The sequence below is a fragment of the Populus nigra genome, chromosome 1 (assembly GCF_951802175.1).
Source record: "Populus nigra chromosome 1, ddPopNigr1.1, whole genome shotgun sequence".
Classification (NCBI taxonomy): Eukaryota; Viridiplantae; Streptophyta; class Magnoliopsida; order Malpighiales; family Salicaceae; genus Populus; species Populus nigra.
In genome coordinates, this window is record NC_084852.1 from 14839669 (window position 1) to 14863999 (window position 24331).

General features: G+C 36.0%; 1 protein-coding gene across 1 annotated transcript; it reads left to right on the forward strand.

Annotated features, from left to right (window-relative positions):
- The first annotated feature begins 1951 nt into the window (after positions 1–1951).
- LOC133697701 (nuclear pore complex protein GP210) lies at positions 1952–22597 on the forward strand. Its single transcript, XM_062120445.1, has 36 exons — positions 1952–2358; positions 2444–2712; positions 2815–2981; positions 3094–3310; positions 3978–4324; positions 5419–5598; positions 5682–5820; positions 5915–6063; positions 8284–8395; positions 8491–9083; positions 9205–9328; positions 9484–9764; positions 10169–10276; positions 10433–10495; positions 11940–12131; positions 13214–13273; positions 13361–13429; positions 13800–13946; positions 14127–14246; positions 14365–14484; positions 15153–15308; positions 15389–15451; positions 15548–15648; positions 16788–17193; positions 17771–17873; positions 17958–18070; positions 18319–18390; positions 18921–18996; positions 19149–19256; positions 19354–19495; positions 20149–20229; positions 20309–20525; positions 20840–20906; positions 21481–21572; positions 21819–21879; positions 21967–22597. The coding sequence occupies exons 1-36, from the start codon at positions 2180–2182 to the stop codon at positions 22314–22316; spliced, it is 5844 nt and encodes a 1947-aa protein (XP_061976429.1). The 5' UTR covers positions 1952–2179; the 3' UTR covers positions 22317–22597.
- The last annotated feature ends 1734 nt before the right edge of the window (positions 22598–24331 follow it).

Here is a 24331-nt window from a genome sequence, read left to right on the forward strand (position 1 = left end):
GCTAACCCCCAAATTAATTTGCAAAACTCGTAACTCAGGTCATAAGATTTGAATGACCTGATAAAAAAGAATTAAAAAAATCACAAAGCAATTCTTAAAAAATAAATCAATATCAGATAATAAAATAAAAAAAATAAGCAAAAAAAAATGTTGATATGCGTTAACTTTTCAAAGTTATATTTCGGTTCATTAGACTAAAAACACCATATGTAAAAAAAAAATATGAAGCTCAATCCCTAGTAAATAAAAATGCTGAAAGATGTCAAGAAAAAAAATTAATTACATGAAATGAACTAGAATAAAAAATGGTAATTAAAAGAATATGGGTGAAAATTGAAATAAAAAATAAATTAGAGGGAAACAATTTTTTTTTTATTGAAAGGTTAAACTGAAAAGAAAAATAATTTTAATAAAAAAAAAATCAAAAGAAAGAATATCAAATTAGATACCCAAAATATAGATTAAATGATGAAATAGAAAATCAATAAAACTTTTACAAAAGGATCATGGAAAAAAACTATAAATAAAAAGAATAAGGACTAAATTAAAAATAATAATATGTAACAAATTATAATTTAAAGATTAAATTGAAAATAGACAAAACTTTTATAAAAAAGATTAATAACAAAAATTAGAAATAAAATGAATAAAGACTAAAACTAAAATGCCAAAAATAAAAAGGGTCGTCCTATATTTTTTGATAAAAAAATAAAAATAAAACACAACCATCAACGACAAATCATCCTTCCTTCACAATTACATGTCGTACCATTTGAAAGAGACGTCGGTGCAATTTTTACGTCGTTGTGAAAGGCAGTATTTAACAGTCTTTTATCACCACACAAGCCACTCAAAAAGCACGAGTGATGTTGCCAATAAATTTTTCCTTTTTCCTTGATATCTTATGTCATTAAAAGACTAAAATGCCCCTAAGTTTATTCATAAATAATAAAAGATCCTTACACAAATACAAATTCAAATCTTATTATTGTCCATTTAAAAAGGAAATAATCACGAAGCCCCTCCACAAAAGTTCAGTTTTTAAAGAAAAAGATGGATGTATCCCTATATAATGAAAAACCTATAATACCCCATTGCTGGCCATTATTTTTGTATGGAGAGGGACAAAATATAAAAGAAATTCTGTGTACATCCGCAATGTTTTTCCCACTTGGTGTACCATTTAAAAATAATATTTAAAAGTGTGATAGCGATTAATTTAAAAATATTTTTTATTTTAAAATATTTTTAAATAAATATTTTTTTATTTTTTTAAAAATTATTTTTAATATCAGTATATTAAAATTATTTAAAAACATAAAAAATATATTAATTTAAAGTAAAAAAAATATATTTTTTAATTTTTTTTTCAAAAATAATTTTTAACCTCAGTGACAAACACTACTATACAGAACCACCGAAGTATTTCACAGCACGATTAGCCAGCCAAAATCCCACACATGAAATCTCTTGTTCCCTGTTGCTCACAAATCATTATATCAACACAGAGAAAATGAAAGCGGGAGAACGATAAAACAGAACATAACTTTCATGCTTCAAAATTCAAACCCTGTTTTAATCACAATCTCGCATTTTTCTTGAACTTCAAATCAAAAGGATAATTTTTCATTTAAGAAATTATATTTCTAATAAAAAAATAAATTTCGTCAAAAAGAATTAATGAATAAGAAATGAAAGATTTGACTAGAGGAATACATTTTTTCTCCTTAATTTAAATTATTAAAATCTTTATCTTAATTGCTTTAAGTTTTAATTAAAAAATCCACGCCGCTGACAAAAAGAAATATCTTCCCTCCAAATATTTTTTTATTAAAAATTTAAATCCTTGAATAATTTCTTTTCAATATTTGTTTTAATTACCACAAATACCCAACATTTTGTTTTTAAAAAAGGGATAGTTAATTAATTAAAACTCATGGGTACATGGCAAATGTTTTCGGGGCAACACTAACCTCACTCCAACATAACGGCAGCATCACTACTCTCCCTCTCTCTTTCTCTCCTGAAAAGTTTGCTAAAACCCTGCTTTCTAGGGTTTTTCCTTCCATTCTCAGCTTTAGCTCGAACTGAACTCATTTCCCTTTTATTTTCTGCTCGGCAATTACTTTCCAAGAAAAAACCACCTCCACCATGCTTTGACTCGACCAGTAATCGAAGGATGAAGGTGCTGCGTTTTGCTGCGTTTTTGGTAGCTTTCACTACTCTCATTGTCGTCGGCAAAACGACGTCACATTTGAGCCCCGGACCTCACGTCACCGATGTCAATATTCTGTTGCCTCCTAAAATGACGCGTCCCGTCGAGTATCGCCTCCAAGGAAGTGATGGCTGCTTTAAATGGTAATTACTAATTCATATATATATATATATATATTATTTTTAGTGATTTTATTCTAAGCTGTTTTGATTGTGTAAATCTTGACAGGTCATGGGATCATCACGATATTCTATCAGTTATACCTGAGTATAATGTAAGCTACAGCCACTGTTCAACCAGTGCACGGTTGAGATCAATTGCTCCCTTTACCGGTCGGAAGGAGACAGCTATTTATGCTGCTGATGTACACACTGGCATTGTGATTCGCTGCAAGGTCTTTATTGACAATATTTCCAGAATCCAGATATTTCACAATTCTATTAAACTTGATTTAGATGGTCTTGCTACTCTCCGAGCTCGCGCCTTCGATCGTGAAGGTACCTTCGCCTCGGTATATTATTATTGTGATGATGATAGTTGGTAGTGATTCATCTTTATTCTCCCATGTTTGTTGGTTCTCGGTTTTCTGTTGGTTGCAGATAATGTGTTTTCGTCATTAGCTGGATTACAATTCATGTGGCAGCTGATGCCTGAAACGGATGGATTGCCGCACCACCTTGTCCATGTTCCTCTCAGGGATTCTCCGCTCAGTGATTGTGGTGGTTTATGTGGTGATTTGAACATCCAAATAGAACTTGAAGATGGTGTATGTCTACTGTCTGCTGCGTACCATAGTAAAATGAGATATATGATTGAGTATTATAATGCATGGTCTAATCTTTGTTACTCAGTGTTGTATTCGATGATTCATTGTGCAGGGTGTATTCTCGGATTTGTTTGTTGTGAAAGGAGTCGAAATTGGCCATGAGAATGTTTCGGTGCATTTGCTTGAGCCACAATTTAAGCACTTGGCTGATAAGATTGTTCTAACTGTGGCAGAAGCCATGTCACTTGAACCTCCCTCGCCTGTTTTGGTCCTCATTGGTGCTGCCTTTCGATATACGCTCAAAGTCATTCGTGGGAATATTCTGCAAGGTTTCTTTCTTGAATCCTTCCTTTTGCACTTGGCAGCAAAATTTTTGTTTGGTTCATTGTCAAGTTTGATGACTCTGCCTGAGAGAATTATGGCCATATGATATGTAATTCTTAATTTCTTTGCCAGTATTCACTTCTGATTCTATGATTGCTATAGCTTAAAACTGAATATAAGATTGCATCAGAAACAAGACAAGTAAGGATTTGGCATGTTCTTTTGAGTAATGGATCAAATTTATTCGGTTCAGATTACCAGCTCTTGCCACTTAGGTTGTAAACTGGATGATGTTCTTGCCTTGATTTCCATAACTGATTTAAGAGATAATCTAAAACAATTTTTTACCTAAGTTTTTTATTAGTTGATTGTTTGTATTGTGCTTGAAAGTTGCATGTGGGTGAATAAAATTGAGGATGAATGGTGGAAACTAGTTTTGTTGAAGGCTAGTTTCAGTTGGAAATCTTTTCCTGGGTTTCAACTCAGAGCAAGATATCTATTGTTCAATTCTTGAGTTTTATGTGCATAGAAATGGCATCTTGGCTGCGGTATGTTGGTTGTCTTCCATGAACTGTGTTGGCCTCTTAAGAGTTGCATGGGCTATGTGCATCTGGTTGCGCTATCAGCTTTACTCTTAATTATCTAACTTCAATATCTGTTGGCATTTTGCAGTGGTTGCCCTTCCATCTCCACATCATAGGTGGTCTGTTTTGAACTCTTCGGTTGCTGAAGTGGACCACTTGTCAGGCTTTGCTCAGGCACTGAGCTTAGGGGTAACATCTGTCATTGTCAAAGATACTAGAGTTGCTGGCCATATGCAAGTTTCATCACTTAATGTGGTTCTACCTGACACTTTGTGCTTATATATAATGCCCCTGCCTGTTTCTGGTGATCCTGTTGATGGATTGAAAGCCATTCCATCCTTGGCACGTTGGTTTGTTGTTTCTGGTCGTCAATATATTATTCAAATGAAGGTTTTCTTGGGGGGACCTGATGCACAAGAAATCTATATTACAGAGGTAAATCCTACATTCGTCTGGGATCTTAAAATTAAATCAGTTATGGTGTATGTAGTTCATACTTGTAACTTGTTGGAATTCTTTTCATGGTTGTTTTCTCTTTGGTCAATATGGCTGGCTGTGGTATGTGACTGGTGGAGTCCTCTCACCTCCCTTACCCGATTCCCCTCGGCCCTTCCCCAAAAGAAAATGAACCATATTGTGGCTGTGTATCATGGTTGGTTTTTGGACTTATTCTGGATATGAACTTATAGTTGTATGAATGAACAGCCCGAGTCGCTGCTAAAGATAGATCTCAGGCTGAAACTGTATTCATAAAGTACTTAAAAGAAAAAAAAAAGGATGATGTTTTGAACCCAGGACCTTGGTACTACTTGGATGGACCTTTATCTAGAGGCTAGGTGGCATCCACAAAGCATGGATTTTGGTTTGTTTTGGCCTCAGAATATGCAGTAACTTATGTGAATTCTTCACGCCATTTCTTTCCAATTTTAAGTTTTGATAGTATCTTGGAAGAAGTTGAATAATTCATTGTTCATATGGAAAAGCAATTTCGTAGGATTGCAATTTCGTAGGATTGTTCACAGCTGTTACCTCTTCGTTATTGTTGCAAGCGCAATGTGATACTGAAATGTTAAGGTGGTGAGTATCATCAATTATATAAGTGCATGCTGTGTATTTTAGCTGATTATTTCTCCCTTAAAAGTCTACCTAAATAACTGCTTTTAATGTGATAGAAGAATAACTTCCTTTAAATCTTTTATCTTGTATTTTCTGGAATTACAAGAAGTGTCATAATGCTAGAGTAACTCTTCTAAAAAGAATGTCAAAATGTTTTTTGAAACTCATGTTCTTTTTTTACTCACTCTCTATGCTCACCAGATTTTGAATTTATGTGAATTTATCTTATTCTCTTGTATTTCCACTTTCCTGTTAATTCTTGAGTTTTCTAGTTGTGCTTGAAATTTTGCTGGTGGTTGTCTCTTCAGACTTCTTTGTTCTTGGGCATATCTTTTTTGCTGGCCAAATGTTCTGCTGGCACTTTCTCCTTGTTTTCTTGATTGTCATCCCTGAGAAGTTTGCTGCTTTTACAGAGTGATGACCTTAAGTTGCACCATGAGCAGTCTGAATACTGGACAATTTTCATGTTATCAGAGGATATTGTGGTCAAACATGGCTGGCGAAATTCCAGAATTCTGAGAGCAATTTCCCTTGGTCAAGGAAAACTAACAGCTTCTTTAACTTATTTTAGTGGGCACCGGGAGAGAAAAAAGGTGAGACTTTATAGTACTCTTTTGTGTGGTTCTGTAGCCTTTACTGAGCTGCTGTTTATATCTAGCTCTGCTCTCTTGTATAGGTTCTTAGTGCTGCGCAAGAAATTATGGTATGTGATCAAGTGAAGTTCAGTTTGGATGGAGCAAGCGGTACACATCAGACTATTCTTCTTCCCTGGACTCCTACTATTTACCAGGAGGTGGAGCTAAAGGCAACAGGAGGTTAATCACTTTCTATCTTTCAGTCTCAGTTATCAAGGTGTTTACTTTGCTTCCAAATATCTTGAGGGTAAATGAAAGCTGTTATTTTATGTAGGCTGTGCAAAAACATCCAGTGATTATAAATGGTTTTCTTCAGACACGTCTACTGTGTCAATATCTCCATTTGGGGTACTTCAGGCAAAAAAGCCTGGTAAAGCGACTGTCAGAGTAGTGTCCATTTTTGATTCTTCTAATCATGACGAGGTAATAATATCATAGCTCTCATTTATTAAGGCATATACTTGAGGGGCACAAATCTTAAACAGTGTTTTTAATTTTTATAATCTTCATTATGAGTTTTGCTTTTAAAGATAGCGGATTTAGAGTTTCCTTGCACTTCCACAGGGTACATGATATGTCTTGCCCTTGTTCTTTTCCATTCCTAGTGTAGCTCCAGCATCTCTCTTTTTGTTAGTGTTATATTTGTTTGTACATGTTGATGATTTATGTAGTCCTTCCATCCAACAATGTCCAGAACAAAGGCACACATAGTAAACTCCTCCACCAAAGGCTGATACCTTAATATTTATATTTGCCGATTGACATGACAAGCTACCCATTTTACTCTACCAACAATAATAGGCAATAATGATAAGACCCAGCAAAAAAATAGCATATTAATGTGGCTAACTTGTGTCATATTTCAGACCCTTCTCCTTCATCTACTGGCTTAATAAAATGGAACCTTTTTAAAAGACTATCACAAAAAATACTCTCAATTTCTTATCCAAGTAAAATTTGAACCATTGGGAAAAATATCAATAGGCAAGAAATAAAAAGAAATGAAATTCTCATGGTAAAGGGAAAGTGAACAGCTAAGAAAGAGATGAAAAATGGAATCCCAGTGACGAGGGAAGAAGCAAATCTGAGCCACAATAGCAACAATGTAAAGAGAAATAGAAAATAAGTAACATACCCTTAACTTGACTTTCTCTCATTGCCTAAGAGGAGAGAATGATAGAAAATGCACCACCCTTCATTTGCATCCTATCCCTGAGCTGCACACCTATCACTTGGCACAACATTAAAGGCCTCTTAGCTAGGAGTTGTCACATTTTTTGCTTTGTAACTGGCATCTAACGTTGTATTCAAGACCATGTTTGTTACCACTTGCACTTTATAGAAATTCCAATGAGAAGTTTTGGCAAGTCAAGCTGTTAGTCACCACCTTCAAATTTTAGCCCTTTCTCTGTCATCTTAGCTTTGTGGAAATCTAGCAGTTTTGCCCCACATACTAGAATCTCTAAGAAAGAAGGTAGGTTTTGACACAGCTCAAGCTGCTCAACAAAAGATGGGCTTTCCTTGCTTCAGCACTTCTGCACAAATACACTATGACACCACTAGCATCAAACTTGTAAAAAGTGGATTAGGGTAGAATTGGAGCTGAACCGTGATGGTATTAAGTCTGATGGAAGTCTAGTGTTTCCAGTTGCAACATAAAGGAATCAATTTGGTTCTTATTTTATTATCAAATAAAATGAGACCTATTTGAAAGATTACCCCAAATCAAAAGCTAAATAAAAATATGAGGAAGTGCTTTCTCTTATAATTTTTGTATAGAAGCAGGTCATGTCAGAGTTCTAATTTTTTTTCTTGCAAATCTTTTAAGTGAGTCCCATCATGCTTGCTTTGTGCTGCTTGGATGGCAAAACAAGTCAACTTGTCATTTCACTGGCAAACAGATAGGATGGTTCAACAAACTCCAATAGAGGAGTTTGTCATGTGTGCATCTGCTAGCTGTGGTGGTGAACTACTTTAATCGTGGAAGTACATGTACAAGGATTACCTTAGCTAACATGCACATCCAACAATTTATTCCTAGTTGCTCAAAGTATAGTGTGAAGTTGAAGCCTTGCAATATCTAAATAGGTTTTTTTTTTAATATACATTGAATTGCTCCTATTATCAGTACAATGCTGTGCCTTGAACTCTTTTTTCAATATGTGATGCAGTATACAGTGTCTGTCCTCTGCTCTCCTCTCACTTGTTTGTATTTTATTTTGAGTGCTTTGGCATGGGCCATCGGCCCCTGCATATCATTAATGCGGCTGGAGGTGTACTCTTAGCGAATTCCCAACATTTTTTCTTTCTTTCTTGGGCTTTTGAATTTAATTTATTTGTTTTATTTATTGATCTTGTCCTGTTTAAGAGGCGCAAAGGCACATGGATTAAAGATTATATATTTCTTTCCCAAAGCCTCAAAACCTGCGTGTTTGTTTGAAATCTGTCTCTTTCTTGTCATGACCATGTCAATATGGAAACTCTAGTCAATCTCTTCAAGTCAGTAATAATGCAGCAATATCTGGATATGCAGGATTTTGTTGAACAATGTTCACGCGGGAAATCTTGTTATCTGGATTGCTTCCTTGTGCTCCCTTGATTAATTTCATCTATATGAACTAATGTGTCCTTTTCTTGTAAAAGGTGGTCATTGAAGTTTCTGTACCATCATCTATGATTATGCTTCAAAACTTCCCTGTAGAGACTGTTGTAAGATCACATCTTCCAGCTGCCGTAACAATGAAAGCATCAGATGGTGAAGCCCTTTCTCAAAATCATCAGGAATGTGCTTTTGGTTATAAATGTTTTCACTTTCATGTTCTTTTGTTCAATTCAATTTCATGTTTGCAGGTTCCTATTATTATAGATGTGATGCTTTTCATCTATTCGTAAAATGGAAAGTTGGAAGTGAGTCTTTCGTCATTGTCAATGCAACAGAGGAGGCACGTATTGCAGAAAAACTGGGGGCTTTTCACCTCTATGAATCAGTTTATGGTCCACCATGTTCATGGGCCTATATATATGCTTCCGGTCCTGGGCAGACCATGCTGCAGGCAACATTGTCGGAAGAACATCACTTGGATCAATCGTTTCATGGGTCCATTATTTTGAAGGCATCATCACGTATTGCAGCATATCCACCACTTACAGTGCATCAGGTAGTAGATGGAAGCCAATTTGGTGGGTATTGGCTTGATTTGGGTCATGTTGAAGCAAGCAATCACCTGGAGCCTTTGGAGAGCTTGTATCTTGTCCCTGGAACAAGTTTAGATATCATGCTTCTTGGTGGACCAGCACCATGGGACAAAGATGTTGACTATAATGAAACTGTGGAAATATCAAGTGACAAGCATGCTTCCAGTAAAGATGGAATTCATGCACGTCGGATTTCTGGCAGCTATCAGAGTATGTACAGAGTTTCATGCCAAACTCTGGGGATATTTGTAAGTTATATATTGTGTTTTGGAGCTATAGACTATTGTAGTTCTTTTTGTTGAAAGCATATGTATTGTGCTCTATTTGCTACAAAAGTCATAACATTTCTGTCTGTTTGATATGACTCAGGATTTGGTTTTCAAACGCGGGAATTTGGTTGGAGATGACCACTCTCTGCCTGCAATAGCAGAAGTTGCTTTGTCTCTTACATGCAGCTTTCCATCTTCAATTGCACTTATCGTTGATGAACCCGGTGAATATTTAAATTTTTCATCCGAGACATGAATGACAATAAATTATAATTCTATTTTGACTTACCTTGCATGCAATTGGCTGAATTTGTGGCACTCTTCAGTTAACAGACATCCCCAACTAGTTTGGTATTGAGGCTTGGTTGTTGTTGTTCAGTTAACAGACATGATGCCATAAGGTTCGCATCTCTTGCTGATCGTAGCACAGGGCAAATCCGCACCACCCCTGTTACTGTGGCAAATGGGCAAACTATTAGGGTGGCTGCAGTTGGCATAGGTGTTTCTGGAGAAGCTTTTGCAAACTCATCTTCTCTTTCTCTGAGGTGGGAGTTGAGCAGCTGTGAAGGACTGGCATATTGGTGGGCTGATGCTTATGAGTCGCAGAGATTGAAATCCAGCTGGGAGAGGTTCTTAGTCTTGCAAAATGAATCAGGAGAAGTACTGCCAGAACTTTCTCTCTTTTTTTTTTTGTATTTCATGTATTCGTTTCACATTCTATATGCCTCTTTGCTTTTCTTAAATTGTTCTAAGATTTATTTAAGGAATTTTTTTATTTAAGAAAGAAACTCTATTGCTGAATAAGAATATTTCAAAGGTATCTTCATGAACAAATATGCACACGCACACCCCCAACACCCCACATACACTCAATATTCACATGCTCATACATGCATGAAAGGCAAATAGTCTGGTAAGTTTCATAAGGAGCAAGTATTCCCAATATTTGCCCGTTCTGTAAATATGTGAATCACACATCCTCCTAAAATAATGAAAAATCAATATCAATGTTCCCTTTTTATTTATGAAAATTTTAATCTGAGGTGTTGCATATTCGTTTTCAGTGTATTGTTCGTGCCACTGTTATTGGTCTTGATGATGCCCTTGGTAGTCATTATTTGGCTCAGTTGCGAAGTCTAGAGAATGTTCTTACAGATGCTGTAAAGTTGCAGGTATGCTCTTGTGTTATTTTACATCAAATCTCAGATGATAGTTTATTAAGTTGGGTTCATGTTATGCTGCCATGTGTTTTTTCTATACCTTCTGTTCATATTGATCAATTATTGCTGTCTTAAGTTTGACTCGTCTAAATTTGTACAAATATGCAGCTTGTTTCTTCTTTGAGAGTGAATCCAGAGTTCAACTTGTTGTATTTCAATCCCGATGCTAAGGTAGATTCCAGTGCCAGACTAATAATTGCTTGTGTCACCTGCTTTTTTTAATAAATATGCACTACCAGTTTCTTTTGAGCTTATTTAATGACATTTAATGACTTGTGTGTGACTTCATGAAATTTCTACTTCTTCCAAGGGAGGGAGTCATCATGTTTTGCACAGGCAGGCCATCTTTATCATTTTATTGCCTGTTTTGCTAGTTTTACGTCAGCAGAAAACAGACAACTTTATTGTTTGTTTGCAGGTTACATTCTTGTCATGCTAATAAAAAACTGTCACTCAAATAAACGAATTATTGATACTTTTATATGACAGGATTAGTGTTTAGTTAATTGCAAACTGAGAGAGAATGATGGCTTGAGAAATTGAATCACATACAAAGAACACTTGGTATTTTGTTTCTTGTGAAATGAAGAAGTTCACAACCTCGCTGATTGATGTTTTTGTAACTTTTCTGAGTCAACAAAGGAGAAAGGAAGAGTTATCTTCCTACGCAATATGAAGCGCTCAATGCCTACGCAATATGAATTGCTCAATGCTACATCTCAATTTCCTGTGCAATATAGGTGCTCAATGCTCCATTCCAACTAAACATTTTCAATTTTTTCCTTGCCTCATGTTGTAAGTGTCAAGCTGCACCTGTGCATTTTGACATCAAATTTTGTGTATCAAGGACAATTCAAAAGCGAACTCTCATAATGAAAGTTGACATATTGATTAACATATATCTGCAACAATGGTTGGAATAGCTTCAAGAGAGAGTCACCCCTGATTAAAAACCCAATTTCTGCATACCGAGTTGGTTTTTCATCAGATTATGGGAGATAATATTTTTCTCTCAGCAATGTTATCTGTATTGTTTTCTTTTATGTGGGTTGTGTTTGTCTTATTGAAAGCACATTCGTGATTAAATATGAGCTTGCTAAATGCGAAGGGCTTCTTGTCCAAAAAACTCCTTTGATGTGCTGCTCCAGTCATTTTCTTTGAAAATTCTTTTTTGCTATTTATGATAACTGTTGTTATGGATGGGATAAATGATGTTTAATGTCCTTTTGTGAGTCCATACTACTTGTGCAATTTTTGATTTGTACCATCAACTATTGCATTTAATAGGTATGTTCAAACTTCAATCTCATTGATTTGGTCCATACTACTTGTGGAATTTTAGATTTGAGATTTGTACCATCAACTATTGCTTATAATAGGCATGTTCAAACTTCAATCTCATTGATTTGGTTCCAAATGCTTAAGGTATAAAATGTTACTTGAGTATTGGTTCCATATTGAGGTGGATTTAGTTTATGATTGAGCCAGATGGCACAAAAATTGCATGCTCCAACTAGTTTGGGTTTGAGTCTTAGCTGCTGCTGCTGCTGCTATATGATCCCTTAATCATGAATTTCAGGCTTCCACATCTTACACAAGCATTTTTTCTATTTAGGTAAATCTTTCAATTGCTGGAGGGAGCTGTTTATGGGAAGCTGTTGTGAATGATTCTCAAGTGGTAGAAGTTGCTCAGCCCCCACCAGGCTTACAATGCTTTCAGTTGAGGCTCCTTCCTAAAATGTTGGGGACTGCACTTGTGTCAATATCTGATATTGGGCTTATTCCTCCTACTTCAGCTTCTGCTGTGGTAATTTGTTTCATCTATTATCTTACTATACAGTTATTCAAGTGAAATTTCTCAGTTTTACAAAATTGCCACTGACATTGATTAAATTTTTATTTTCTAAAGATACAGAAAGCTAGTAGACTATGTAAATGGTGTGTTTGGGGTGCATTTGTAGTGTTTTTACCAAGACAGGTGCTTTAAAATGGTTTTGAATTATCCATATCAAACCAACAAAAAGCATCAATTTGATGATATTTCAACCCAAGATCACTTTGGAAATGCATTGCCAAACATACAATAGACAAATCACAGAAGTTCTTAGAGAAAAAGAGGCTCTGGTGGAAAGAGAATTTTTCGTCAAGCATACTGGTGAAACTTGAGAAATTGCTACTGTCATCAAATTAAGCAAAGTGTTAAGAAATTCCACCTTTCCTTACAAAAAAATTGAGATTTTCTTATGCTACAAAGCAAAATCAATCAATCCATCCTCTCCCCTGGAATGTGCTTTCTTTTCTTCAAAGCATACTTCATGCTCTATCATGGCATTGTTATTCTCTTCGATTTTTATTTTTCACCAATTAAATAAGATTAAATGCCTAGATCTAGATGTTATTTTGATGTAATGCAACATCTTTTTCAATGGTAACTGTTTACCTTACGAAGTGTTGCTATTGCAAAATGTCTGCCAATACATGTTAGTTGTTAAATACTAACATAAATGCAAGGATGGTGATGCACAGATGCATATAATCAGTTTTATAAGACTAACTTCCCTATTTCCAAAATAGGTTTTTTGAACAGCGGATCTATTTTTCATATGCAAGGATAGTAATGCATATATGAATCTAATTTCTACATCATTCAGAAAACATTAATTGTTGTTCCTGAAGGAGTTTTTTGTGCCCCTTAGTCATACATGCTCCATATCAGCACATCAATTTAACTAATATCTTGTTTGTACTGTTCAATTATCCCTTGGACTTTATAAACTCTCAGTTGCTTTCACTTCTTTTCTCCTTCAGCTCATGTGATAATAATATTGCCTTTATTCTTGTATTTTATTTTCTATTTCACTCATGGAGTGTTTCATGAAAGTATTGCAGGTTCAAGTGGCTGATGTGGACTGGATTAAAATAGTATCAGGAGAACAAATAAGTCTCATGGTGCGTTTTATGGTGTCTGGTTGACACACAAACACACACACACACAAGTATTGTTGTAGTATTCATTTCTTATCTTAATAATTTCAGGAAGGACAGTCACAGCCCATACATTTAATGGCTGGGATTAAGGATGGGAATGCTTTTGACTCTAATCAGGTTTGGATCGATCTGATTAATGCTATTTGGGGAGCTAGTAGTATTCCTATTCTGGCCCCTGCTTTAACTAGACCTAGTTGTAAATGTATTTGATATTTGTGTGGCCATGCATTTGGAAAGATAGACTGCTTTACAAATTTTCGTAACCTAGTTCATCTCTCCTGTTTGATCTTTTTGTTTCTTAGCAGGACATCTCATGCTCTCTTATCCTCCATTTTGTATTATGTTATTTACTCAATCGTAAAATTCTGTGTAGAAAAGGACAGTCTGTGTTTGTGTGGCCCTGCAAACACTAGCATATGCCAAGTTACACTTGTGTGGTAATTGTTTTAACCCACAAAATCTTGATGTTTGTGAGCATTTGGTGCAGTATGCATACATGAAAATTCATGTGCACATCGAGGATCCTATAGTTGAACTTGTTGACAAGAATGGTATGCCTAGTGATGCCGGTGGATATGTTAATGCTCCAAACTTTACGATCAATGCTAAAGATCTTGGATTCACAACACTTTATGTGAGTTCCCGGTTTGATGTCGTGCCTTTTATATTCAAATGCATGTTTATTCATTTTTCTTTGTGTTTCGTTGTCAGAGACACACAGACACACTCTCTCTTTTTTCCCTTTGTTATTTTGTCATGTTTATCGATTCAAAGTTTCAGACTATGTAAGTTTATGGGTAGATCTTGGAATCAGGTTAGTGTTAGACAGCAATCTGGACATGAAATATTGAGTCAATCAATAAAGATAGAAGTATATGCGCCACTGAGAATTCATCCAGATGATATTTTCCTGGTACCAGGTGCTTGTTACATGGTATGACCCACAATCTTGTGCCTATCCTAAAATGCATTGAAATATGTCCTATCTGAGTTTTGATTTATTGTTCTTGTTTATGTTTCTCATGTATTCTACAACACTTTTTATTGCTTAGCTTGCTATGAAAGGGGGCCCAACAGTTGGCGTATATATTCAGTATGCTTCAATGGATGATGGAATAGCAACAGTGGACAAATCTTCAGGACGACTTTGTGCAATTTCTCCTGGAAACACTGTAAGACCCAGCTGTTAACCTCTTGTAGCAATTTTCATGTATTGACTCTGAAATGTAACATAGATTAAATTAAGACTTGGATGAGTTGAGTATCTTGCAAGGCTATTATTTTATGTCCTCGGTGTTGTAGAATTTTTATCATTTGTCATATATATGATCTTCAATGTCTGCATGAAAATGAATCCTGATTGACTGGGTTTCTCCTGAATGAATTCTTGTCATTTCCCCGTCATGCTATGTAGTCATGTGTGCATGTGTGGACAGTTGATAGTTGACAAGCGGTTCACTATTTTGCATGGACCCGTAATCATTCTGAAATGAATGAATTCATAAGGACTCTTTTTCTACCAGAGGATATCAATGAGTAACACAATGAACTCTGCTTGTATTCTTTGAGAAGTTGAGTTTAGAGTGTGCTCCTGTATGGTTACCTATTTTTGTTTCCTATCATAACTTCAGTTGGAGCTTTTGGAAATTAATAGTTTTTACATGCATTTTTATCATTTTGAATTTCATATGGACTAAGATCAGGTTGGATAGTTCTAATTCCCCTGGTCCTTATTGAGCCACATGATTCATGTCCAATGTCAGTCCAAGTCAGGAAGATGATGTCTCCTTATTCTTTATGTAATATGCTTTCACGTATTTGCATTTGTTTTTTTGAACAGACAATCCTTTCCTCGGTGTTTGGGAATGGAGGTGTTGTGGTATGTCAAGCACATGGTAGCATTTATGTTGGAGTTCCTTCTTTGTCAATGTTGAGTGCACAAAGCGATAAGCTTGATGTTGGCCGTGAGATGCCGATATATCCATCATTTCCTGAGGTGAAATTTTAAAGTCAAAAGTATTCTTTATAATTTATGTATCAGTTCTTGGAATATGACTGGCTCACTTGTATTGTCAGGGTGATTTATTTTCATTTTATGAGCTCTGCAGAAGTTACAAGTGGACCATAGAGGATGAAAAGGTTAGGAGGAATATATTTCTCATAATTACTGTTTCAGATTTCTTTTCTTCTCATATGCCTGGTGATAGTAATTAGTTGTCTACTGGTTAAATTTAGGTGTTGAGTTTCAACATGGCAGAAAGCTCAAATGTTGAAAAGCACTGGTTCCCATTGGATGATGAGCAGGAACTTGATTTTATTAAAGTCTTGCATGGAAGGTTTGTTTTCCTAAATATTTTGACATGAACTAATAAAGCAAGGCTTCTTCTGTTATGCATTTACAACTTTTCATTTTTTTCTCAGATGTCTTAAATTTAAACCGAACTTTCTTCTTATTTTTTCCCCCTTTCTGCCCCTGTGGTCTATCTTTGATACTCCCCATGAACTTGGCCTCCCTCTGACCTGATTATTAAATTTACTACTTGGGACAAAAAAAAAACTGAGATTTATAAATTTCATCAGATGATTAAAGTATCTACCTAATTCTTGATGATTTGTTATCTGATGAAAGTGTTTCAGGCCCAACGATGGATGGATCCAAAATTTCCATTCTAATGTTGTATAGCCAATGTCCTCTGACTGTATATGGCCCTTTTCTTTTGGATTTATACTTTTCATTACAAGGCTTGAAACAGTTCTTGAGACTCTTTTATTCATCTCTTCCTAAAGATAACTGGGAAATTCGAAGTATAATTAGTAGATGAGGTCAATTATTTTAGGTGTCCCCTTGTTCAAGGAAGTATTGTGCCTCTTTTTCTCTCTAGTCCTCATGTTGAATTTCTTGATGGACCTAGATGTAAGTTTTGGAATATTTTGCCCTTGGTTCCTTGTGATAAGCAGCTTTAGCAGTATAATTGATTTGCCAGGTCCTTCTCATTGCTTCTGGTCATCTTTCTTCCTTCTTCAGCAAAGGATTGTTCTTGGAGGTCAGGCTATAACAAATTAACTTGGTTTTACGTCACTGCTTTGGATTAGAGAAAACCAAGTAGTTCTTCACTGTTTGATTGTATCTTTATGAAATTTGACCCTAAGCAAAGTTACTTTTTGTCGCTGCATCTGGATATTAAGTAAAGGTTCTAGGAGTCTGCAAATTATTCTGTTATCACAGAGAGTTGGTCTTTCATGGGATCATGGCATGATTTATGATTCATAGGCACAAGTGTCTAGTGCTTATTTGCTGTAAGATTTAATGTAAACTTCCTTAGAAAGCATAATTACAGTAAAATTTTGATTTTAATTGTGAAACTAGTTTTCTTGTAAGTACTTTGAATCTTTCCTACATTAAGTGCCATAAGTCTGCATTTTCATCTTCCAAGTAATCTAATTTGTCTCATGAGCAATTATGGCTGCATTCCAGATCTGCAGGCAAGGCAAATATCACAGTTACATTCTCTTGTGATTTCGTTTCCGCTTCGTTCTCACAGTCGAGGCTATATGATGCTTCTTTATCACTATTGGTTGTGCCTCCTCTCCCTCTTGCTCTTGGAGTTCCAATGACATGGCTTCTTCCTCCTCATTATGTTACATCTAGCCTTTTGCCTTCATCTTTGGAATTGCATGGTCAACAAGATGCTCAGAGTCGTAGAGGAACAATTATCTATTCGTTATTAAGTTGTGAAAAGAATGAAGTTTGGAAAAAAAATGCAATTTCTATAGATGGAGATAGAATAAAAACAACTGAGAGTAACAATCTTGCATGCATACAAGCCAAAGATCGAACCACAGGAAGAACTGAGATTGCATCTTGTGTCAAGGTCGCTGAGGTATTAGTCTTTCTTCTCGAGCATTACTTTTTTTAATCTGGTCTATTTGAACGTCTATTTATTTAAATGTTATATGATTTTGATTATCCACACCTAGTATTCTAAATTTTCACCATTAAGCTCAACTCTATGAAGTAACCGGTCATATAACATGATTTTGGTGCTTGGTTGAGAACATTGTCTTACCATTTTCTAACAGTGGTAGCTTTTTGTAGACTAATCAGTCATAGATTTGTCTAACAACTTTGCACGATACAGCAATGTGGCTGAGAGAATCAAGTTGTCTTGAATATTTCCTTAGTACTTGACAGAAACCCAGACTAGAAATAAACACCTCTTATAATGCATCCTTGTGCACTGCTAACAGTGATCAATGTGACTTTGAGAATTTTAACATGCTGCTCGCAATTTTTGTCAAATGCGGGGACTCCGTTGTGTTGGCAAAATATGGAATGTGAATGGTGAATCCTTCCGTGTTTATTGCTTTGTTTCAGCATTGCAGTTACTTTTCATTTTATATATGAAGACCTTGGCATCTATGTTTCTGACACTGGTTGATACTGGGCATTTTCATTAGGTGGCTCAAATAAGAATAATGAACAGGGACCCCCCTTTCCATGTAATTTATCTCGCTGTTGGTGCCAACCTTGATCTTCCAATAAGCTATTTTGATGCTTCAGGTATTGATGACCAAATTATACATCTCACATTTTACTGACGACTTATAATTTACATATAAACTTCTTGTAATTTTTCTTCACCAGGGAATCCCTTTTATGAAGCATATGATGTCATTTCCTATCATGCTGAAACCAACTATCATGAAATTTTCTCCGCTGTACATACAAGAAATGGCAATGGGACTATCCATCTGAAGGTCTGTTGACAAAGTTAACATATATGTTAATTGTTAATTGCTCCTATGCTATCAACAATCTGCGAGGGCTAAATATGGCTTGGACTTTTATTGCTTTCAATTGTTCATTCATGCTCTTCATCATACAAACTCCATAAGCTTGTAGGATTACCATTCTTTCTCTTCATGTGCATTCTTTTGGCATCTGTTAAATTTCTGCCTGCCAGTGCCTTATGTATGACAATTCTTGTATTAATTTCTGGTTGAAGGCAATGCAAACTGGTAGAGCTCTGGTGCGAGTATCAATGAACAGTAATCCACGAAAGTTTGACTATATACTGGTAACTATTTGCCTCCTTTTCAACTCCAGAACCATCTCCACTCTATAAGTAATTGGTTGCCATCTAGCTGTGGCTGTTCTATTTTCATTCATCAAATATTGAAAATTGTTGTCTTTATTGGGGAACGGAGAAAGAATTTGCATTAAGCGCTTGCTTTTCCATGATAGCTTGCTTATTTTTACAGATTTTTCTGAAGCAGTATATTCTTTTGTGAAAAAAGAATCAGTCTATTTTCCTTCTTCTTTCTTCTGTGAAGCACGATTTGTTAATGAAAAAAACTTTCCCCTCTTTCCCCCCCTTTTTTAATGTGAAAAGGAGCATTTTCTTAAAGGTGATAATTAGTTTTGCGTCTTATGACCTTATGGGACCTACTGAATGGTCATCAGCCACAAATTTGGAGATGAAAAATTAATGTTTTGTGAGTACAATACTTGGAGCAGCTAGCTCAGCTTCGGACCATTATCATTTCTGGTGACCACTCTATTCAAGATTTACTGTTGCAGTAGTCACCTGAATCTTTCATTTGTCAGGTTTCAGTTGGTGCTCACATATATCCCCAAAACCCTGTCCTTCAACATGGGAGTTCTCTTAACCTCAGTGTAATAGGTGAGTCTACAGTCCATTCTCTGGATTTTCCTTCTTTTTTTTTTTCCTTCTGAAAATGCATTTCCAAGTATCTATGGTTGTGTTTGAGGGCAAAACTTCTTTTCATCATTTACTCCTCTTGGTGATAAATTAATGATTTCTTTCTGTGGTAGGCATTAATGATCAAGTTTCTGGCTGCTGGCATAGTGCTGATGAAAGAGTTGTTTCTGTAGACATGCGATCTGGAAAAATTGAAGCATGTGGAATAGGTTCAACCCATGGTATGGAAGAAATAGCTCTTCATAATGTTAATTCTGTAGTTTTGCCTAATGTGACAGCTATGATTTTTCATAACTGGAACTTCTTGTTTATGAACAGTATTTTTCAAATGCCCAAGCATGAAATTGCAAACAGAAATCACAGTGCTATCAGGAAATATTGTTTCTATTCATGCTCCAAAAGAGATCCTAACAAACATGCCTTACCCAGCAAAAGGATATAGCTTCCCTATGAGCTTAAGGTTTGTAATCGAGAGTATCTTATATTGAAGTTGATATATTATTGCTCTTTTTTTTAAGTGACTGCTGTAGAATTTAAATTGATATTTTAATATTTTGAATTAGTAGCATGTGATATTTTGAATTAGTTCTCATCTTGAATCTTTGATAATGCATTTGCTATGCATGTTGTTTTGTGAAATTTAATGCATTTAAACCACAGTTGATGGTCACATCTTTAATACGAACTCCAAATAGAACCATCACAGATCCCTCTACAAATCTGACAGATTGTAAGTAATTGATTTGTCTTTTTTCTGGATTATATTTTGTTGTTCAAACGTAGTTCATGACAAAATTTAGATTCTGGAACATGCTTTTTAGATCGGGTGATATTAGTAAACCTTCACTGTTAGCAATCGTATAAAATCTATTAGAAAGTTCTTTAAATCAAACTATTGTTAATATTCTGTTGCTCTAGCTTCTTTTTAGGAACAAAGAAAATGGGATCCTAACAGAATACTCTGGTCATTAAAACCAATCAATTTAATTTGCATCTGCAGCTACAATAACATTTGTTTTTGCTTTTTAGCCTCCATAATTGGTTTGCACATAAATATCGGGTTGCTTAAGCCCACTGGACATTGGCATTAATATTTGTGCTGTATTGGAACAGTGATACTTACAACAAGCTTGAAACTCTTGGAAACGGTAAGGGAGTATCATATGACTGCAAGGTTGATCCTCCTTTTGTGGGGTATGTGTCTTACTCTTGTTATGTTCATCTTATAAACAGATATTTGCAACTTTTGATTTGCTCACTCTATTTACTGAAGGTATGCAAAGCCATGGATGGATCTTGAATCTGGGAATTCCTATTGCCTGTTCTTCCCATATTCACCAGAGCATTTGGTGCATTCTGTACCCAGGTTGAAGGACATGAGACCGTATGTATCTATTTCTATGAACGTATCACTCAGAGAAGCCAGCCATGTCTCTGGATCTGCATCAGCAATTTTTATTGGAGGGTTTTCAATATTAGAAATGGACAAGGTAATTGATCTGATGTCTCAGTTGAACATTTTTTGCTACTTGAAGGGAATGACAGCAATCTGCAATTTGTTTATTTGGGAAACAATGGGTGTATTTTTTCCTCTTCACCGAGTGTGTTTGCAATAGTGCTAGGTCTGGCCATCAGCACTTGTTAAGTTCCATTTACTTGTATTTCTATTATAGCAAGACTTTCTTTCTCTAGATTTCACTAAGCTTCTCTTCCATAAAATATAATCAACCTCAAAATCAGGTCATATATATGATTTCAAAACAATACATAAAATGTGTACATGCTGTCAATGTTTTCATTACAGAGTCCAATGCAACTGAACCTGACACCAGATTCCAACAAGACTACTATAACCATCTTGGGAAATACAGGTAAATAAAAGCGTACTTCCTCTGTTTCTCTCTCTGCCTCGTCTGTATTAGGATTTTCTTTTATTATGGTCCAAGTTGATGATAGAGTGCCATCTCACTACTCGCAAACCCAACTTATCACTTTCATTTGGAACTAAAAATGAACCCTTCTTTCAGTTGGGCGGTAGTCTCTTTCTATACCTTGCAATCCAATGGTATTCCTTTATAGTAGGTGTTCATGCAAGCACATGCTGATAATTGCCTTGCTGTATAAGTGGTTTGATTATAAAATATTTACATCAAACTTGCCACATGTTTGGCAGCAATCCAAGTTACAGTACCATTCAAAGATGTCATCACCTCTAACCTCACTTTCCCAAGTCTAAATGGTCACACCATCTTTTCTGAGCTATTAGCTATATGATTACTGCCGTCTGGTTTGCTTCTTTCTGGCTTACATAGGATTTTGGAGCGTTAAAAGGAGTGGTGCTGCGGTAGATGTGTTAAGATTTTGTGAATAACTAAATTACATCTCAACTGTCCACCTGACACAATAAAATTTATTGCAAAGATGAAATTGGTTCTCTCATTGTAGATGTTGAAATCCACTGGCTTGATCGGGATTCAATGAAGATCGCCCTTGTCCACAAGGAAGATTTCGGGATAGGTGGCCATGCACAATATGAGGTGAGCTTTTTTTTTTTTTTTGGTTCAGTATGTGAGAATTTAACAGTTGCGAATGAAATAGGCTTTGCATCATCCAAGATTCCAAGGGATTGTGCCCAAACTGTGGAATAGTTTCGGATGTGTTTCAAAGCCATGGAGAATAGAATGAACTGATTTCAAATAACGCGGGGAGCACATAAGCGTGTATAATTTTTTTTTTAACTGTTCATTATAATGGTTGATTCTAGCTGCTTTCAACATCTCCAGGTCGAAGTGTTGAGAGCCAAAAGATTGAAAGATAGAATCACCATCACTCTCCCAGCCAATGGTGAGCCTACATAGCCTTTGAATACTCACAAAAGAGGAGGGTGTCTTTAGCTGCTAAGATGATGTAATCTTGTTTTTCTGTATACAGGTCAGAGAATGGAAATACACGTTACTTATGAACCTGATGCAAAAACGGGGGCAAAAACTAGCTTTGCAACCTTCATTGGGCTACTAGTAGCTGGATGTGTGATCCTTTGTGTAATTTATCTAGGCTGTTCCTTGCTTATCTCTGAGATATCCAGCATACATGTGCCCTCCACCGCCCCTGCCACTCCACCTAGCGCAGCACCACAGACACCTGCTCGTGGCAGTCCTGTCTTGACTGAACAGTCGCCTAGAACACCTCAGCCATTTGTAGATTATGTAAGGAAGACAATAGATGAAACTCCCTACTACAAGCAAGTTAGGAGGAGGTCTAATCCACAGAATACTTACTAGACTCCGCTCTCTCCCCGTGTGTTCTGGTGATTCGGATCAGGGAATTTGTTAATCAAAATCTTGTTAGGTATTGTTTACCTGTTGGGAAATTGTATCGCAATTTTGGTAATGGGATCAAGCTAGATGATGAATATGTTTTTGCCTAGATCCACAGCTTCGGTGAGATTGTTGTATTTGTGCATTGCGTTGTCTTCTGTTCATGTATTTGCTGTCTCATATCCACGATGTGGTCATGTTCAGACATGGTATTTTTCTAAATAATTTTCCAAGTTTTAACCAAATACTACTTTTAGATCAAGAGCAGCAAAAACAGCTATGCCTAAAAACCATAGCAATATCAAATAAACACTTGTTTGTATCTGTGGTGGTGTCTGTTTTCTGTAAATGCAATATATTTAGAGTTTGGTCACCAAAATCAAAAGCTATGAAAAATTACTAAAGCACCCTTCTCTCTTTCTCTTCTCGTTTGTTTTCATTTCACATTCATTTCTCATTCAATTAACTCTAATTGCAACAATATAATCACCATTACTGCTGCACAACCCATAAAATAATGACCATTGTAAAGTCTCTTTCTTTTCATTTACTTGTTATTGATTTCTCCTTAACAACAAAACAAGAACAATCCTCGTTACTGCGATCAACAACCCCAAATAAAATATTGAAATCCTGCTTCATTCAGATACCAAAGCTCCATGATGCAAATCAGGAGGCTTGAGAAGAGACTCTGTAATGCATGAATCCTATTAGAAAATGAAAACGTGGGGAAATCAAAGAATCTTAACAGAACCTGATTAAAACTCATTAGCTATAGTTATTATTTTCCTAGAATAGCTGTTAGTTCCTAGTTAAATTAGTATTATATTTCACTTACATATTAGACTACTTTCTTAGGTGTAGGGTATTTAAAGAGAGGAACATAACAAGAGTATTAATTAATTTTGTATTCTTGCGATTGCATTCTTGAAATACAAATTGGAGAGATTTCTCTGCAGAGTGATTCTGTGTTAATTTACTTATTATTATTGTTAAGAAGCAGTAAGAGGCTGCAACCGGTAGCCATATACATCAATTTGGTATTAGAGCGGTTCATGATTGTAACCCGAAGCAGTAACTCCTATCCAATGTCGAACACTCATGTCCCTAATAATTCCCCATGTGAACATGCAGACTTACAACAACAAATCATCCATATCACCACTGTGTTAGAACAACTTTCTAACCGATTAGACGCTGTGGATGAACGTAGAGCAAGGTCTCCTAATAGAAGAGGGCGTGGACAACTTCGTAAGGAGACATTAGGGGAAAACCGGAAAGCTGAGTATAGAGACGTTGAACCCCAGCACCACCGATTACAACATCACAAAGAGGAATTTCCACGACACCGTGACAGGTGAGGGCTAGAAAATCAACCCATCGATGAACTCACTAAACGAATGAAGGTGGACGTGCCTGACTTTTATGGCAAACTAGAACCACATGCTTTTGAAGATTGGCTAACCGCCATTGAAGACTATTTTGATTGGTTTGTTATGTCAGAAGATCGAAAGGTTCGGTATATCATGATAAAATTGAAGGGACATGCTCGTGTCTGGTAGGGAAGCATGGAAAAACAACTACGGCGAACTCAACACCCACCTATTTCATATTGGGAAGAAATAAAGGAACGATTAAAGGAAAAATACTTGCCCATCGACTATGAGCAGATGATGTTTGAAGAAATGTTGCAATTAAGACAGGGAACCTTGATAGTGGAACAATATATAGACAAGTTCTATGAACTCACCGTCCGCAGCAAGATTGCAGAAACCGATCAACAAACATTGGCCCGGTATCGCAATAGATTACATGGTGAACTATATAAAGAAATGTTGATCGCACGATTAATCACGGTGGAGCCAACTAGCATTACGAATTGAGAAGCAGATAGGAAATGCAACAGGAAAAAAACCATGGCAATGGATATGAAGTCAGGGCACACGACAAGTTTTTCTGTGCAAAGACAACAATCATCA